The 18,074-nt window shown below is 44.9% G+C and overlaps 2 protein-coding genes across 2 annotated transcripts; one reads left to right on the top strand and one right to left on the bottom strand.

Annotated features, from left to right (window-relative positions):
- Window positions 1-1,452: 1,452 nt before the first annotated feature.
- LOC123442165 lies at window positions 1,453-1,698 on the bottom strand. Its single transcript, XM_045118240.1, has one exon. It carries the CDS (start codon window positions 1,696-1,698, stop codon window positions 1,453-1,455), a length of 246 nt encoding a protein of 81 aa, XP_044974175.1.
- Window positions 1,699-1,715: 17 nt separating this feature from the next.
- LOC123442164 (B3 domain-containing protein Os03g0620400-like) lies at window positions 1,716-7,448 on the top strand. The gene is made up of 7 exons (XM_045118239.1): window positions 1,716-2,003; window positions 5,121-5,210; window positions 5,311-5,725; window positions 5,801-5,988; window positions 6,342-6,705; window positions 6,803-7,026; window positions 7,149-7,448. Exons 1-7 carry the CDS (start codon window positions 1,716-1,718, stop codon window positions 7,446-7,448), a joined length of 1,869 nt encoding a protein of 622 aa, XP_044974174.1.
- Window positions 7,449-18,074: the final 10,626 nt, after the last annotated feature.

Raw genomic sequence — 18,074 nt, 5'->3', positions numbered from 1 at the left:
AGCCCCTTACGAAGCAACGCATAGACTAGGGTTTAAGCTTCTGTCACTCTAGCAACCCATCATCTACTTACTACTTCCCAATACCTTCCTCTAGGCCCAAATAATGGTGAAGTGTTATGTAGTCAACGTTCACATAACACCACTAGAGGAAAAACAACATACAACATATCAAATTACCGAACGAATATCAAATTCACATGACTACTATTAGCATGACTTATCCCATGTCCTCAGGAACAAAAGTAACTACTCACAAAGCATAATCATATTCATGACCAGAGAGGTAATGAGTAGCATCAAGGATCTGAACATAAACTCTTCCACCAAGTAATCCAACTAGCATCAACTACTAAGAGTAATCAACACTACTAGCAACCTTACAAGTACCAATCGGAGTCGCGAGATGGAGATTGGTTACAAGTGATGAACTAGGGTTTGGAGATAAGATGGTGCTGATGAAGATATTGGTGGTGAAGAGTCCCCTCCGATGAGAGGAGTGTTGGTGATGACGATGGCGACGATTTCCCCCTCCGGGAGGGAAGTTTCCCCGGCAGGATCGTCCTACCGGAGCTCTAGATTGGTTCTGCTCAAGTTTCGCCTCGTGGCGACGGCGAATCCATGAAAAAGCTCCTCTCTGATTTTTTTCCAGACGAAACCCTTCATATAGCAGAAGAGGGGGGCAAGTGGGCCAGCAGGTTGCCCACAAGCCCTCATGGCGCGGCCTGGGGGGTGGTCGCGCCGTGCAGGCTTGTGGCCAACCCCTGGCGCCCCTCTGGCGCTTCTTCGGCCTAGTATTTTTTATAAATCCGGAAAAAAAATACTCGTTGATTTTTACGGCGTTTGGAGTTGTGCAGAATAGGTATCTCAACTTTGCTACACTTTCAGGCCAGTATTCGAGCTGCCGGCATTCTCCCTCTTCATGTAAACCTTGCAAAATAAGAGAGAAAAGGCATAAGAATTGTACCGTGAAGTGAAATAACAGCCCAAGAAGCGATAAATATCAACATGAAAACATGATGCAAAATGGACGTATCAGGTAGCAACCATGGTAAAGACAAGAAATGTTTTGTCGGCCATGAAGTAGGCGAAACCTTGGATGACGACGCCCTGGGCGCCCAGGTCGGACATGATGCAGATCGGGGGGCTTGGACTCCGCCTCCAGCACCTCTGGTCGCCGCCGAGGGTAAGCACGTCGCACAGCTGCTCGAGGCCCGCAGGTCCGACGAGGGTTGTGACGCGGAGCACCTTGCGGTGTCCCAGCGAGAGCGTGTAACAAGGTTCCGAGGCGTACCAGCTTAGCGGCCCGCGACGGCACCGGTGTCCAGGTCGAGCACGCTGGTGCGCTTGCAGGCTCGGAAAAGATAGAAGGGGCCGGGATGCCCTGGCAGTGGCAGCATCCCTTGCTCCTCGCGCCGCCAGGATGTTTATACGTCTGGCGAGCGCGAGATGAGATCAGGTTCGCTTGACGGGGTTGAAGTTGTAGACGGCGACGACGGCCCCGGCGATGTCGGCGAAGACGACCCCGCCGGACACGATGCTGAGCAGGAAGTTCTTGAGCGACGGGGACAACCCCGGGAACGCGGCCTCCGCGACCTCGGGCAGCACCAGCGTCGCTGCCACGGTCGCCGCAGTCAGCCCAGCCGTGAGCTTCTCCTGCACGGACGCGGAGGACGCACGGACGGCCGCCGTCACCTCCATCCTCGCCGCCCCGCCGCATGGTGCGCTGCGCCCGCTGCCAGATCCGGCCCGGCTCACCATGGATCCGGCCGCCCCACGCGCCCCTCGGCCTCGCCTCCACCTCTGACCACCGCCGCGACGCTCGCCGGCGTCGGAGCCGCCGTCGACGGGCCGGCCTCCTCCTCAGCCAGATCGGGACCGGACCGTCCCGATCCACCCTATGCGTGGACCGGTGGAGGACAGGGGACTTTTTGAAAAAACGGAACATGTTTTTCCACTTAATGGAGGATTGCGGGTTGATTTTGAAAAACCAGGAAGACGTTTTTGTAAAACTGCCACAACGGACGACAATAACAGTAACTGCTTTATTATTAGGAAGAGATTGAGGTGTACGCATGCTATATGATCGAGCTGTATGATCCAGCAGCATGGGATCTCGCGTGTGGTATAGAGCAGCGGCCTGGCTGGCGCCTAGACTCGCCAGCGGCCCAACGCTGAAGCCCAAAAACAACATTTTTTCTAAGAAATATATACTGGGCCTAAAAAAGTTTGAGGCCCTTCAAATTTAAAGGCCTTGTACAGACTGCACACTCTGCACAATTATGGGCTCGGCCCTGATGATTGAAGGATAATTTTACCCAAATGGATGATAATATGATCTTAGGATTGGCTCTCCTATGACTTATGCGTTATACACACTATACATGTTTCTTTGTATTTTGCATTTTTTTATTTGTATGAGTGGATTTAGTTTGGCTGTGTGCATCTTAGTTATGCAAAGATCGGGTGTAATGCTCCAACCTTTTAAGTAATAAAGCGTCTCTTATCAAAAAAAAATGGAGAGCATCAGTATTTGTTTTTTTAGTTCTATACTACTTGTTTTCCATTCCTTTTATTTTTGCTGATTGTCAGAAGTTTGCATGGTATAGAAAGTAGTCTCGTTATACAGTGATAGGAATTTCAGAAACTGATTGTTCAATGGTTGTTAATCAGTGTTTTATTTCCCTTGATGAATTCTGCTACAGCACAGCAACCCTTCTTGTATTCCTAAGGCATTAATGGCTTTCGAGTTCTTCACGATCTTGCTCTCAAATTCGTTGAGTTCTCACTCTGTTTAATCTTTGTGTTTCTATTTATATGCTTTGATCTTTGATTTGTTTGGTTGCTTGAACACTTGATTTCAACCGCTACTTAATCTTGGTCGCAGAGGCTGCCAGACAAGCCCACGACAGCTTGGCGGGTCAGCTGCTGGCATGTTCCGGCGTCGGCTCGTCCCTAGATGGCTTGTGTTGACCTTCGATCCTTCTCCTCGTCCTTCGAACACTACTTTCATCAAAGGCTTGGCCCTTTTCCAGCTGCGGTCCATCGTTGAGGGATGATTCCGTCACCAGGGGCGGCCGCAGAATCATCCTTACCTCCTGTCTGGTGGTGGTGAGCCACCGGGGAGCACGTATCATGCTCGGTGCTACAGGACCGAGCTCGTCTCACGCCCGGTGTAGCAGGACCTAGCTCGTCCATGCCTGGAGCTACGGGTTGATGGAGGCCAGTTTTGGCCGGCCTATTGGGTCTCGATGTTGGGGTTTGCCAAGGGGTGCGAAAGGCGGGACCTTTCTGCTCGTCCCTTTGGTTGGGGCTACGGCGGGTCTCGAATGAGGTGGTGTCAAGGTCTTGGATGGCAGGGCGGCGACCCTCGTTGTGGTAGCGCAACGCTCATAGGTCAGAGCCCGTGGCTTGGTGCTGCCCGGTGGCCATGACCGTGTGGGCGGCATGGTAGCAGGGGTGCAGCGTTCGGTGGCGATGAGTGTTGGCTGGAGTGAGAACCTGTTTTATCTTCGGACTGACTGACGGTGGCGAAGCACGTTCCCTTCTTAAAAGGATCGTCGCAGCTGCATTGCTTGTCATTTTGCTCCAGGGGAAACCTTGATCATCGGATTGGGTGGTGGAGACGCTCCGGTCTTGGAGTCCACGGTTCGTCATATGCGGCTTCATCTCTTTACAAAGACGTTGGTTGCTCTTGTAGTATTAGGGATGATGTTGTTGCCCAGCGCAAAAAAAAAAAGGATGGTGTTGTTGCGCTCAGCGACTTTGTATCTTGCCTTAGATATGTGCGTATATTATGATGGCGTGTGTTTGTACCGAGTTGTTGTTGATCATTGCTTTATATATAAAGAGGGATGGCAGCCTTTTTCGGTAATCTCCTTTCAAGTAATAGCCGAGATGGAGTATATGGCATGATGTTTTCAGGTTCAAGCTTCGATGTGAAAGTAGCATTATCAAGAAAATAGAGAAGAAATATTTTCCTTGCAAATTTTCCACGTGCGAGTAAACTACTTTTGAGTTTTGATAAAGCAGATATATAGGGAAACTGATTTTTGAGGAATATGAAAAGTTTGCATTCATTGTTGCCCCTTCGATTTGAGTTGTACTGTTGGGAAATAGTCTCCCTAGTTTTTTGTCAAATCATTGTAATTAAGGAGGTTAACCTAGTTTTTTGAGCTGCATTAATTTAGGGAAGAATGGGTATACTGTATAGTAATACTCCGATTTATGGCTTGGGCATATGAGAAGACTGCATGGTGCACGCTTGATGCAGCTCCCTTCATTATAATAAATGACTTCTTGATCTGCGTGTGCCCTTTCAGTGCCTGGACGCCCCTTTCATAAGTGAGCCCGGATTTGCATTCCATTTATACATCCTGCTACATCGCAGCAGCCTTCGGCACCACGGTAAGCTTCTTCTACCAAGTTGTACTATTTGTTTGCAATTTAGTCAAGTTCTTTCTTCTTCTACACCTGCATATGTAGCAGCAGCACTCTCCTGTTTTTGCTCTCTTCTTGTTTCTGCTGAACTTCAGAAACTGTTTGGAAAATAGATAGCGTTGATCAATTTAGATATGCATTTAATCTTCCTAGTAACATGCCAAATGGATCCTAGTGATCAATAGATTCAGTTACAAAATTATTGTATGCATCATATAGATCAAGCCAGAGCTTCTTCTGCCAAGTTGCTCACTTTGTTTTCTAGTCATGTCCTTCCTTCTTCCACACCTACAATTTAGAAGAACATTATTCCTTAATGCTTTATAATGATATGTACTGATTGTTCTATATGGTTCTTAATCATCAGTGTTTTTATTTCCTTTTATAAGTGATACAGTGATTTATTTAGATCTGTATATATCCCCCTTGTAACATAACAAATGAATCTTAGTGATCAATAGATCCAGTCAGTGTTGTTTTTCTTTCTTTTTACATGGTAATCAAAAGTGATTATTAGGGCAGCATTAGTTTTGTAGTTTTCACAACATTTTGTTGCTGCTGTTATTTTTAAATAAAGAAACTATCTCCTTACTCTCCAAATATTCTAGGGCTTAGTTGGTATTACTAGTTACGCAAACAGAAATATGAATGTGCGGCCTGACAGTATGTGTTTCATTTAATAGGGCATATCCAAGATGAGCAAACCTTGTGAATGCTGTGAGAGGAACATAAGGTTCATTAGAAAAATAAATGGAAACTTTATGCATAGCTTGGTAAGCTTTTTCTAACTTTTCTAGTTCAGTGGTTGCCTGATGTTTGTAGAGTTTGTTCATTGCCTCAAACCTTTTTTTGCACCATTGCTGCATGTTACAGGTCATCCCGGAGTGGTTTGTTAGTCAACTTGGGGGGACAATCTGGAGAACCATCAAACTGCAAGCCCCTAATGGTATCATATATGATGTTCGAGTTAGTGAGAATATGAATAGAATTATTCTCAAGTTTGGGTGGGCAGCATTTCTTGATTCCAATGAAATCGAAGAAAACTATTCCTTGATGTTTCGGTACCTCGGAAACGCCCTCTTTGAGGTTACAATATTTGATTCCAATGGAAAGGAGAAAGCCTCTTGCAGTCGCTACGCTGATAAGTCGAACAGTTCTCATGATGGCGCTACTCAGTCGTCAGCAGAGGAAGGTTCAGATTCAGATGGTAGCCAGAAGAAAAGCTCGTACTGCTACAAAAATTCAGCAAAGATACCTGCCATATCTTATTCTTCCGAGGAATTCACAGGTTAAGTTGGGTACTCAGTTTATCCAATTACTCTCTACAGCAGGTTCTCTTACTGTTGAAACATTTTTTTTACAGCAGAAGATAATTCTATGGAGTCGGATGATCAACAGATGCTTTCAAAATATTGTGTCTTATCAGGGCGGTGCTATCCCACAGAAGCACAGAAGGTGAAGATTCTTGCACTTGTAAAGAAAATTCGACCAGAAATCCCGGTGCTTGTTGTAGTGATGAAGAAGAGCAATGTAAAGCAGAGTGGTACTCTGGTACGTAAGTTTTACCATTGCATTTTGTATGGACTGCTGACCTTTTTGTAGCTATGTACAATTTCTTTTTTATTTATGAAAGTTGGTGGTCTAGCCCTAAAGGATATGTTTTTACAAAATCAGTATTATTGTTGTCTTATCATCTGAAACTGTGCGTGTTTAACGATTTAGCATTTCTGACAGTCCAATTGTCTTAACTATTTAGTACTCACTCCGTAAAGATATATAAGATCATTTAGATCACTACTTGGTGATCTAATTGGTCTTATATTTGTTGACAGAGGGAGTAGTTGGGCTATCAGATAAAACATCTCCACAGTATCAGTATCACTTTCTATCCCTTTTTATTCTAGGTAATACGTAAGGATTACGCACGCAAGCACTTGCCATGCGAACAAACAAATATCATACTCCAGCTGCCTCGAAAAAACAAGGGTTGGAAGTGCAGATTCCATATCAGGCCATCTGGAAGTTCTGACGCTGGTCGCCGCAACCTTTCATTAGGGAACTTTGTCCCTGACAATCATGTTAGAGAAGGCGATATCTGCCTCTTTCAACCAATGACAAATGTAAAGGAGAAAAGATTCATAATGACTGTACATCTCCTTCACAAAGCGGGCAGTGATCATTACACTGGTGCAAGAACTGACATTGCCTCAAATCATGGAAGGACAAGCACAAAGATGGCAGGTGATACGGACGAACCACTAACTTATGGTATGCCAACTTGACATTAAGATGTTTCCACTGCTAGGATGCATGCATAACATTTCAGTTTGCATTATATTTGTGGTTCATGTGAAAACTTGTACAGGTGAAGAGTACTCTTCAGAACATGAAGATCATGGAATCTCTGATGATTCTGAGGGAGGTTCTGAACTTCTCTTCATGCTGGCAGACAATGCTTCCCTAACACGATCACAAGAGAAGAAAGTTTTGGAGAAAGTCGAGGAAATCGAGTCAGAAGTGCCCTTGTATGTTGCTATCATGAGAAAGTCCAATGTCTACGGTGGAGTTGGCTGTAACACTCCCATCCTAGTAAGTTGTTGGAAAATATTTTCTGTCGCTGCCTATCAGTATACTTCAGATGGGAACAAATTTCCAAATATCTTTGCAACTGCGTCATTCTAACATTTCCCCTGTTTTACGTATATAAACAGCGCTTTGGCAACCAATATACAACCAGATATCTTGTTCAGAAGTCTGTTGCTGGCCATCATCGTGGAAAGGGTAGCCTGATCAGTTTGGTGCTTGAGCGGGAGGGGAAGAGCAGAACATGGCCTACCAAGATGCAACACAGCATGCAACACACAACTCATGCGATGAGGGTTCTCAAAGGATGGACGTTTTTCGCCCGTGACAACCGCCTGCGGGAGGGTGACGTCTGTCTCTTCCAGCAGATAAAGAACAAGGAGCCTCTGACTATGGTGATCCACATCATTCGCCGGGAGGAATGTTAGCCTGAAGCATGTATTGCATGCAGCATGCTGCTGCTCTGGTGATCCTGAACCGTGGTGGTGGAAAACTATGTGGCTTATCGTGGAACGTTATCATGAGACGTTAGCTTACTATTTTTTTTTGCGAGGGACGTCATCTTACTATTGTGAGCACTTTGTTAATTTGAGAGTAATTTGGATTGTTCAAGTTTGAACAGCTTATTATTTGCTTCTGAGGTTGATTTAAGTGAGTATGCACTAGTAAAAAATGATCCATTTGTCCCAGTTTTAGAGGTCCATTAGCCTTGGTTCTGGACCAGGACTAAAGGGTCGGCACTAAAGCCCATAACCTTTAGTCTCGGTTTCCTTACTAACCGGAATAGAAGGGTTTCCATGTGGCCTCTGCGGATAGCCCGGGCATGAGGTTCTTTAGTCTCGGTTGGTCACATCAATTGGGACAACATAGCATTCACGCGTCAGCATTTGGCCGGAGCTGAGGTTTTTTTTTTGAATGGGGGTGGGTGGGTTGGGGGGGGGGGGGGGTTGGTGCCTTATTTTACTTGTTTCATATTGTGTTAGCTAGCTAATAGAGAGAAGTGTCATCTCTTTCTCAATGCTTGGTCGAACAACAAGTTTTTGTATATCTATCCGACGCTATTACATATATACAATATAACATCTTTTACAATTAATTCAAAAGATTATCAAATTAAGATCCAATGGCAAATCCATATGGCTTTCTTCGTCTTTAGATATGACGTGGTCAACAAAGAATCCTGTCAATTCCTCTTGAATTGCTCGTATGCGATCATATGGTATGAGTTGATCCCGCATCTCGCATATGTAATTTAAAAAAGAGGGTCAATACATGCATATATATATGAATAAAACTCAACACAATTGTGAATATTATTTACGTACTTGAAATTGTGTCTCACAGAAGACCCGCTCAGAGGTCGAGTGGCGAATGAACTCGCATACGTAGTATGCACATAAAACAGTGCCTTCTTTTGGTACATACACTTTACGAGAATAGAGTTCAATCAAACTGATAAGCAAACATGGTAATGATATATTGATGAAAATTTGAATCAATTAGAGATGCGCGGAACTAGCTAGTACTACTTACTTTGGGGTGCGTAAATCACAACTCTTTGTTTAGACCGGGAACCTTATTGGCGAACTTCGTCCAAACCCTGCGAGGCAAAGAAAATGATTACTTGATATCAGGAAATTAACGAAAGTTGCATGCCGATATGGTCTCGGTATATTAACTGCACTTACTTCTTGAGCATTGCAGTTATATCCTCATAATCTTCTTCGGCTTCTTGCTCGAGTCTAAGACATTTACTAATGCCCTATCAACATCAATGGATAGCAGAATAAAGTGGTCTCTGCGCACGCATATATAACTCATCAATTACATTACTTAATTAACCTCGAGTAAGAGAAATCGAATTTACATAGAAGACAGCAATACTCATTTGAAGTTGCAAGGAAAGATTATTTCCCTTTTTTATATGTATAAGGAACGAGTTTAGCAAGTTCTCTTCGGTCTCTTTGATTGAGTTTTGTATCGTCAATTCATTTATGACATCTAGGCTAATGAACCCAACGTCGACGATTCCTTTTTTTTAATTCGACGATCTTCAATCTGCATAATATATATAGTGAGGATAATTATATATACATGCAATGAACGAGCTGAGCTAGAGACTTAACTATAGAAGTAATACTTACAGACAGTAGGAAGTCATGAGTTGTTTGTCAAGGGTCAGTTGATTGTATAACTGAAATAACTCCTCAAATTAAATAGTAATCACGGGAAGTCCAATGAATTCATGCTCTGGTTTCACTGCCACATACATAGCGTTTTTCCCAGACTTCCTGCAGGTTTTCATGTACCACTCATGTAATATGTGCATCATCGTTGTTAGAGCAGGATGACCAGGTTTGACGAGAGGCTTCCCGTGCACGTATTTATATTGTTCTTTTGTTACATCATCCCCCAAGTAATCATCAGGATTGGTGTGGGGGACCATCTCCGGATGATTAGCGACGACGATATCGAGCTCGGGAATTGTTTTCCCACTTGTACGTTCTGCTAACCTTGCATCACTAGAAGTAGTTCCCGACCGCACCGCTTGTGCATATGTATTTTTAAGAATGTGGTCATAGTTGGAATCTGGCGGAGGCGCTTGTGGACGCTGCAGTTGATTGATAGTGCGCTTCACTTTCACCGGATCTAGCTTCTCCTTTGGAGGTGGAGTTTTCTTTGCAAAATGGGCCCTCAATTCGGCACGACATATCTCCTTGTTTCCCTCCTTGGTCCTCTCATATGGTAACTTTTCCAGAGGTTTGAGAGATGGAACGTATTTCCCGCCTCTTCTTGTACTGCTAGACGCCGGAGAGAAGGAGGCGTATCTCTTCCGCTTGAGAGAAGGAGGCGGACTGCTCTGATGCGCCGGACGAGCCGGAGCGGCGGCGTTTGTCTTTCGACGTTGCCGATGAGGCGAAGGAGGAGGCGGACTGCTCTGACGTGCCAGAGTAGGCGAAGTGCCCTCATGCGTCGGAGGAGCTGGAGAAGGAGGCGGAGTGCCCTGAATACTCACCGGAGGAGGAGGAGGAGGAGGCGGAGGCGGCAAGTTTGGAAGCTTGATGAACTCCTTGTGCCATAGACATGTTCTCCCCACATCACGAACCAGCTGAATCTCCCCTTCACCTGTAGGGTGGTCAAGCTCGATCTTCTCAAATTCCTCCATTACTTGATCCACCATCACAACAACATAGCCATTGTTGGAATTATGCCCTAGAGGCAATAATAAATATAGTTATTATTATAATTCCTGTATCAAGATAATCGTTTATTATCCATGCTATAATTGTATTGAATGAAGACTTATATACATGTGTGGATACATAGACAAAACACTGTCCCTAGCAAGCCTCTAGTTGGCTAGCCAGTTGATCAAAGATAGTCAGGGTCTTCTGATTATATACAACGTGTTGTTGCTTGATAACTGGATCAAGTCATTAGGAGAATCACGTGATGGACTAGACCCAAACTAATAGACGTAGCATGTTGATCGTGTCATTTTGTTGCTACTGTTTTCTGCGTGTCAAGTATTTGTTCCTATGACCATGAGATCATATAACTCACTGACACCGGAGGAATGCTTTGTGTGTATCAAACGTCGCAACGTAACTGGGTGACTATAAAGATGCTCTACAGATATCTTCGAAGGTGTTCGTTGAGTTACTATGGATCGAGACTGGGTTTTGTCACTTCGTGTGATGGAGAGGTATCTCGGGGCCCACTTGGTAATACAACATCACACACAAGCCTTGCAAGCAATGTGACTTAGTGTAAGTTGCGGGATCTTGTATTACGGAACGAGTAAAGAGACTTGCCGGTAAACGAGATTGAAATAGGTATGCGGATACTGACGATCGAATCTCGGGCAAGTAACATACCGAAGGACAAAGGGAATGACATACGGGATTATATGAATCCTTGGCACCGAGGTTCAAACGATAAGATCTTCGTAGAATATGTGGGATCCAATATGGGCATCCAGATCCCGCTATTGGATATTGACCGAGGAGTCACTCGGGTCATGTCTACATAGTTCTCGAACCCGCAGGGTCTGCACACTTAAGGTTCGACGTTGTTTTATGCGTATTTGAGTTATATGGTTGGTTACCGAGTGTTGTTAGGAGTCCCGGATGAGATCACAGACATCACGAGGGTTTCCGAAATGGTCCGGAAACGAAGATTGATATATAGGATGACCTCATTTGATTACCGGAAGGTTTTCGGAGTTACCGGGAATGACGAATGGGTTCCGGGTGTTCACCGGGGGGGGGGGGGGACCCACCCCGGGGAAGCCCATAGGCCTTGGGGGTGGCGCACCAGCCCTTGGTGGGCTGGTGGGATAGCCCAAGAAGGCCCTATGCGCCAAGGATAGAAAATCAAAGAGAAAAGAAAAAAAAAGAGGTGGGAAAGGAGAGAAGGACTCCACTTTCCAATCCTAGTTGGACTATGATTGGAGGAGGACTCCTCCTCCCCTTGGTGTGCAGCCCTTGGGGCTCCTTGAGCCTCAAGGCAAGCCTCCCCTCCCTCCTCCTATATATATGGAGCAATTAGGGCTGATTTGAGACAACTTTTCAAGGGCAGCCCGACCACATACCTCCACGGTTTTACCTCTAAATCGCATTTCTGCGGAGCTCGGGCGGAGCCGTGCCGAGACTAGATCATCACCAACCTCCGGAGCGCCGTCACGCTGCCGGAGAACTCATCTACCTCTCCGTCTCTCTTGCTGGATCAAGAAGGCCGAGATCATCGTCGAGCTATACGTGTGCTGAACGCGGAGGTGCCGTCCGTTCGGCACTAGATCGTGGGACGGATCGCGGGACGGTTCCTGGGACGGTTCGCGGGGCGGATCGAGGGACGTGAGGACGTTCCACTACATCAACCGCATTCACTAACGCTTATGCTGTGCGATCTACAAGGGTACGTAGATCGGAAATCCCCTCTCGTAGATGGACATCACCATGATAGGTCTTCGTGCGCGTAGGAAAATTTTTGTTTCCCATGCGACGTTCCCCAACAGTGGCATATGAGCTAGGTTCATGCGTAGATATCTTCTCGAGTAGAATACAAAAGTTTTTGTGGGCGGTGATGTGCGTTTTGCTGCCCTCCTTAGTCTTTTCTTGATTCCGCGGTATTGTTGGATTGAAACGGCTTAGACCGACATTACTCGTACGCTTACGAGAGACTGGTTTCATCGCTATGAGTAACCCCGTTGCTCAAAGATGACTGGCAAGTGTCGGTTTCTCCAACTTTAGTTGAATCGGATTTGACCGAGGAGGTCCTTGGATAAGGTTAAATAGCAATTCATATATCTCCGTTGTGGTGTTTGCGTAAGTAAGATGCGATCCTACTAGATACCCATGGTCACCACGTAAAACATGCAACAACAAAATTAGAGGACGTCTAACTTGTTTTTGCAGGGTATGCTTGTGATGTGATATGGCCAACGATGTGATGTGATATATTGGATGTATGAGATGATCATGTTGTAATAGATAATATCGACTTGCACGTCGATGGTACGGCAACCGGCAGGAGCCATAGGGTTGTCTTTAAACTAACGTTTGTGCTTGCAGATGCGTTTACTATTTTGCTAGGATGTAGCTTTAGTAGTAATAGCATGAGTAGCACGACAACCCCGATGACGACACGTTGATGGAGATCATGGTGTGGCGCCGGTGACAAGAAGATCGTGCCGGTGCTTTGGTGATGGAGATCAAGGAGCACGTGATGATGGACATATCATGTCACTTATGAATTGCATGTGATGTTAATCCTTTTATGCACCTTATTTTGCTTAGAACGACGATAGCATTATGAGGTGATCTCTCACTAAAATTTCAAGACGAATTCGTGTTCTCCCCGACTGTGCACCGTTGCTACAGTTCGTCGTTTCGAGACACCACATGATGATCGGGTGTGATAGACTCAACGTTCACATACAACGGGTGCAAAACAGTTGCAAACGCGGAACACTCGGGTTAAGCTTGACGAGCCTAGCATGTGCAAACATGGCCTCAGAACACATGAGTCCGAAAGGTCGATCATGAATCATATAGTTGATATGATTTGCATAGGAATGCTTACCACTGAAACTATACTCAACTCACGTGATGATCGGACTTGAGCTAGTGTAAGTGGGTCATGAACCACTCAAATGACTAGAGAGATGTACTTTTTGAGTGGGAGTTTAGCAAGTAATTTGATTAAGTTAAACTCTAATTATCTTGAACATAGTCTAAGTCCACTTTGAATATATTTGTGTCGTAGATCATGGCTCACGCGACAGTCACCCTGAATTTTAATACGTTCCTAGAGAAAGCTAAGTTGAAAGATGATGGAAGCAACTTTGTAGACTGGGCTCGTAATCTTAAGTTGATCCTACAAGCTGGGAAGAAGGATTATGTCCTTGATGCTGCGCTAGGAGATGAACCACCCGCTACGGCTGACCAGGATGTTAAGAACGCTTGGTTAACACGTAAGGAGGACTACTCAGTAGTTCAATGTGTAGTCTTGTATGGCTTAGAACCGGGACTTCAACGTCGCTTTGAGCGTCATGGAGCATATGAGATGTTCCAGGAGTTGAAGTTTATCTTTCAGAAGAACGCCCGGATCGAGAGGTATGAGACCTCCGGTAAATTCTATGCTTGCAAGATGGAGGAGAATTCGTCTGTCAGTGAACATGTGCTCAAAATGTCTGGATACTCAAACCGTCTAGCTGATCTGGGGATTGAACTCCCATAAGAGGCTATCACTGACAGAATTCTTCAATCACTGCCGCCAAGCTATAAGGGCTTTGTGTTGAACTACAACACGCAAGGGATGAACAAGTCACCCGGCGAGTTGTTTGCGATGCTGAAAGTCGCAGAGTCTGAACTCCGTAAAGAGCATCAAGTGTTGATGGTGAATAAGACCACTAGTTTCAAGAGAAACGGCAAAGGCAAGAAGGGTAATTCAAAGAAGAGCGGCAAGCCTGTCCAATCCGACAAAGAAACCCAAAGCTGGACCTAAGCCTGACACAGAGTGCTACTATTGCAAGGGTATGGGTCACTGGAAGCGCAACTGCCCCAAGTATCTGGCTGATAAGAAGGCGGCCAAAGAAAAATCAGGTATATTTGATATGCATGTTATTGATGTGTACTTAACCAGCTCTCGTAGTAGTGCCTGGATATTCGATACCGGTTCTGTTGGTCATATTTGCAACTCAAAACAGGAACTGCGGAATAGGCAAAGGCTGGCAAAAGATGAAGTGACGATGCGCGTAGGAAATGGTTCCAAGGTTGATGCAATCGTCGTCGGCACAGTTGCACTTCAGTTACCATCGGGATTAGTTATGAACTTGAATAATTGTTATTTAGTGCGTGCGTTGAGCATGAACATTATATCTGGATCTTGTTTATGGCGAGACGGTTACTCTTTTAAGTCAGAGAATAATGGTTGTTCTATTTCTATGAGTAACATCTTTTATGGTCATGCACCCAATGTGAGAGGATTGTTCATATTGAATCTTGATAGTGATGATACACATATACATAACATTGAGACCAAAAGAGTTAGAGTTAACAATGATAGCGCCATGTTTTTGTGACACTGCCGCTTAGGTCATATTGGTGTAAAGCGCATGAAGAAACTCCATATCGATGGACTTTTGGAGTCACTTGACTTTGATTCACTTGACACGTGCGAACCATGCCTCATGGGCAAGATAACTAAAACTCCGTTCTCCGGAACAATGGAGCGTGCCAGTGACTTGTTGGAAATCATACATACCGATGTGTGTGGTCCGATGAGCGTGGAGGCACGCGGCGGATATTGTTATTTTCTCACCTTCACTGACGATTTGAGTAGATATGGTTATGTCTACTTAATGAAGCACAAGTCTGAAACATTTGAAAAGTTCAAGCAATTTCAGAGTGAAGTTGAAAATCATCACTACAAGAAGATCAAGTTCCTACGGTCTGATCGTGGGGGTGAATATCTGAGTTTCGAGTTTGGTGCTCACTTAAGACAATGTGGAATTGTTTCACAGTTGACACCGCGTGGAACACCACAGCGTAATGGTGTGTCCGAACGTCGTAATCGTACTTTATTAGAGATGGTGCGATCTATGATGTCTCTTACCGATTTGCCGTTATCGTTTTGGGGTTATGCATTAGACACAACTGCATTCACTTTAAATAGGGCACCATCAAAATCCGTTGAGACGACACCATACGAACTGTGGTATGGCAAAAGGCCAAAGTTGTCGTTTCTTAAAGTTTGGGGATGTGATGCTTATGTCAAAAAGCTTTAGCCTGAAAAGCTGGAACCCAAAGCGGAAAAGTGCATCTTCATAGGTTACCCAAAAGAGACAGTTGGGTACACCTTCTATCTCAAATCCGAGGGCAAAGTGTTTGTTGCTAAAAACGGAGCTTTTCTCGAGAAGGAGTTTCTCTCGAGAGAATTGAGTGGGAGGAAGATAGAACTTGATGAGGTTGTCGAACCTCTCACCCCTCTGGATGGTGGCGCAGGGCAAGGGGAAACCCCTGTCGTTGCGACGCCGGTTGAGGAGGAAGTTAATGATGATGATCATGAAACTCCGGTTCAAGTTCCTATCGAACCACGCAGGTCGACGAGACCACGTGCTGCTCCAGAGTGGTACGGTAATCCCGTTTTGTCAATCATGTTGTTAGACAACAATGAACCTACAAATTATGAAGAAGCAATGGTGGGCCCAGATTCCAACAAATGGCTGGAGGCCATGAAGTCCGAGATAGGGTCCATGTATGAAAACAAAGTGTGGACTTTGGAAGTACTACCTGAGGGCCGCAAGGCTATTCAGAACAAATGGATCTTTAAGAAAAAGACGGACGCTGACGGCAATGTGACCGTTTATAAAGCTCGACTTGTGGCAAAGGGTTTTTCACAAGTTCAAGGAGTTGACTACGATGAGACATTCTCACCCGTAGCGATGCTTAAGTCCGTCAGAATCATGTTAGCAATAGCTGCATTTTTCGATTATGAAATCTGGCAGATGGATGTCAAAACGGCGTTCCTTAACGGTTTCCTTAAGGAAGAGTTGTATATGATGCAACCCGAAGGTTTTGTCGATCCTAAGAATGCTAACAAGGTGTGAAAGCTCCAGCGATCCATTTATGGACTAGTGCAAGCATCTCGGAGTTGGAACAAACGCATTGATGAGGTGATCAAAGCATTTGGGTTTATACAAGTGGTTGGAGAATCTTGTATTTACAAGAAAGTGAGTGGGAGCTCTGTGGTGTTTCTAATATTATATGTGGATGACATATTGCTGATTGGAAACAACGTAGAGTTTTTGGAGAGCATAAAGGATTACTTGAATAAAAGTTTCTCCATGAAGGACCTAGGAGAAGCTGCTTACATTCTAGGCATTAAGATCTACAGGGATAGATCGAAACGCCTGATAGGACTTTCACAAAGCACATACCTTGATAAAGTTTTGAAGAGGTTCAAAATGGAACAGTCCAAGAAAGTGTTCTTGCCAGTTTTACAAGGTACGAGATTGAGTAAGACTCAGTGCCCAGCAACTGATAAAGATAGAGAGCATATGAGCACCGTCCCCTATGCTTCAGCCATAGGATCTATCATGTATGCAATGCTGTGCACTAGACCGGACGTTAGCCTGGCCATAAGTATGGCAGGCAGGTTCCAGAGTAATCCAGGAGTGGAGCACTGGACGGCGGTCAAGAATATCCTGAAGTACCTGAAAAGGACTAAGGAGATGTTTCTCGTGTATGGAGGTGACGAAGAGCTCGCCGTAAAGGGTTACGTCGATGCAAGCTTTGACACAGATCCGGACGACTCTAAGTCGCAGACCGGATACGTATTTATTCTTAATGGGGGTGCGGTAAGCTGGTGCAGTTCCAAGCAAAGCGTCATAGCTGATTCTACATGTGAAGCGGAGTACATGGCTGCCTCGGAGGCGGCTAAGGAGGGTGTCTGGATGAAGCAGTCCATGACGGATTTTGGAGTGGTGCCAAGCGCACTGAATCCAATAACCTTGTTCTGTGACAACACGGGTGCGATTGCCTTAGCAAAGGAACCACGGTTTCACAAGAAGACCAGACACATCAAACGACTCTTCAACCTCATCCGCGACTACGTCGAAGGGGAGGACGTAAATATATGCAAAGTGCACACGGATCTGAATATAGTAGACCCGCTGACTAAACCTCTTCCACGGGCAAAGCATGATCAACACCATAACTGTATGGGTGTTAGATTTATTACAATGTTATTCGCATGATGATGTGAGGGCTAGATTATTGACTCTAGTGCAAGTGGGCGACTGTTGGAATTATGCCCTAGAGGCAATAATAAATATAGTTATTATTATAATTCCTGTATCAAGATAATCGTTTATTATCCATGCTATAATTGTATTGAATGAAGACTTATATACATGTGTGGATACATAGACAAAACACTGTCCCTAGCAAGCCTCTAGTTGGCTAGCCAGTTGATCAAAGATAGTCAGGGTCTTCTGATTATATACAAGGTGTTGTTGCTTGATAACTGGATCACGTCATTAGGAGAATCACGTGATGGACTAGACCCAAACTAATAGACGTAGCATGTTGATCGTGTCATTTTGTTGCTACTGTTTTCTGCGTGTCAAGTATTTGTTCCTATGACCATGAGATCATATAACTCACTGACACCCGATGAATGCTTTGTGCGTATCAAACATCGCAACGTAACTGGGTGACTATAAAGATGCTCTACAGGTATCTCCGTAGGTGTTCGTTGAGTTAGTATGGATGGAGACTGGGTTTTGTCACTCTGTGTGACGGAGAGGTATCTCGGGGACCACTCGGTAATACAACATCACACACAAGCCTTGCAAGCAATGTGACTTAGTGTAAGTTGCGGGATCTCGTATTACGGAACGAGTAAAGAGACTTGCCGGTAAACGATATTGAAATAGGTATGCGGATACTGACGATCGAATCTCGGGCAAGTAACATACCGAAGGACAAAGGGAATGACATACGGGATTATATGAATCCTTGGCACTAAGGTTCAAACGATAAGATGTT

This window comes from Hordeum vulgare, chromosome 3H, assembly GCF_904849725.1.
Source record: "Hordeum vulgare subsp. vulgare chromosome 3H, MorexV3_pseudomolecules_assembly, whole genome shotgun sequence".
Taxonomy (NCBI): domain Eukaryota; kingdom Viridiplantae; phylum Streptophyta; class Magnoliopsida; order Poales; family Poaceae; genus Hordeum; species Hordeum vulgare.
Note: the sequence above shows the minus strand (reverse complement) of the source record. Positions and strands in the feature narration are given on the sequence as shown.

Coding starts and splice junctions, on each gene's coding strand:
- LOC123442165 (XM_045118240.1), bottom strand. CDS start 1,698: ATGGAGGTGACGGCGGCCGTCCGTGCGTCCTCCGCGTCCGTGCAGGAG.
- LOC123442164 (XM_045118239.1), top strand. CDS start 1,716: ATGGTGCGCTGCGCCCGCTGCCAGATCCGGCCCGGCTCACCATGGATC. Junction 2,004..5,120: donor AAAACCAGGAAGACGTTTTT/GTAAAACTGCCA, acceptor TTCATTTAATAG/GGCATATCCAAGATGAGCAA. Junction 6,706..6,802: donor GGACGAACCACTAACTTATG/GTATGCCAACTT, acceptor AAACTTGTACAG/GTGAAGAGTACTCTTCAGAA.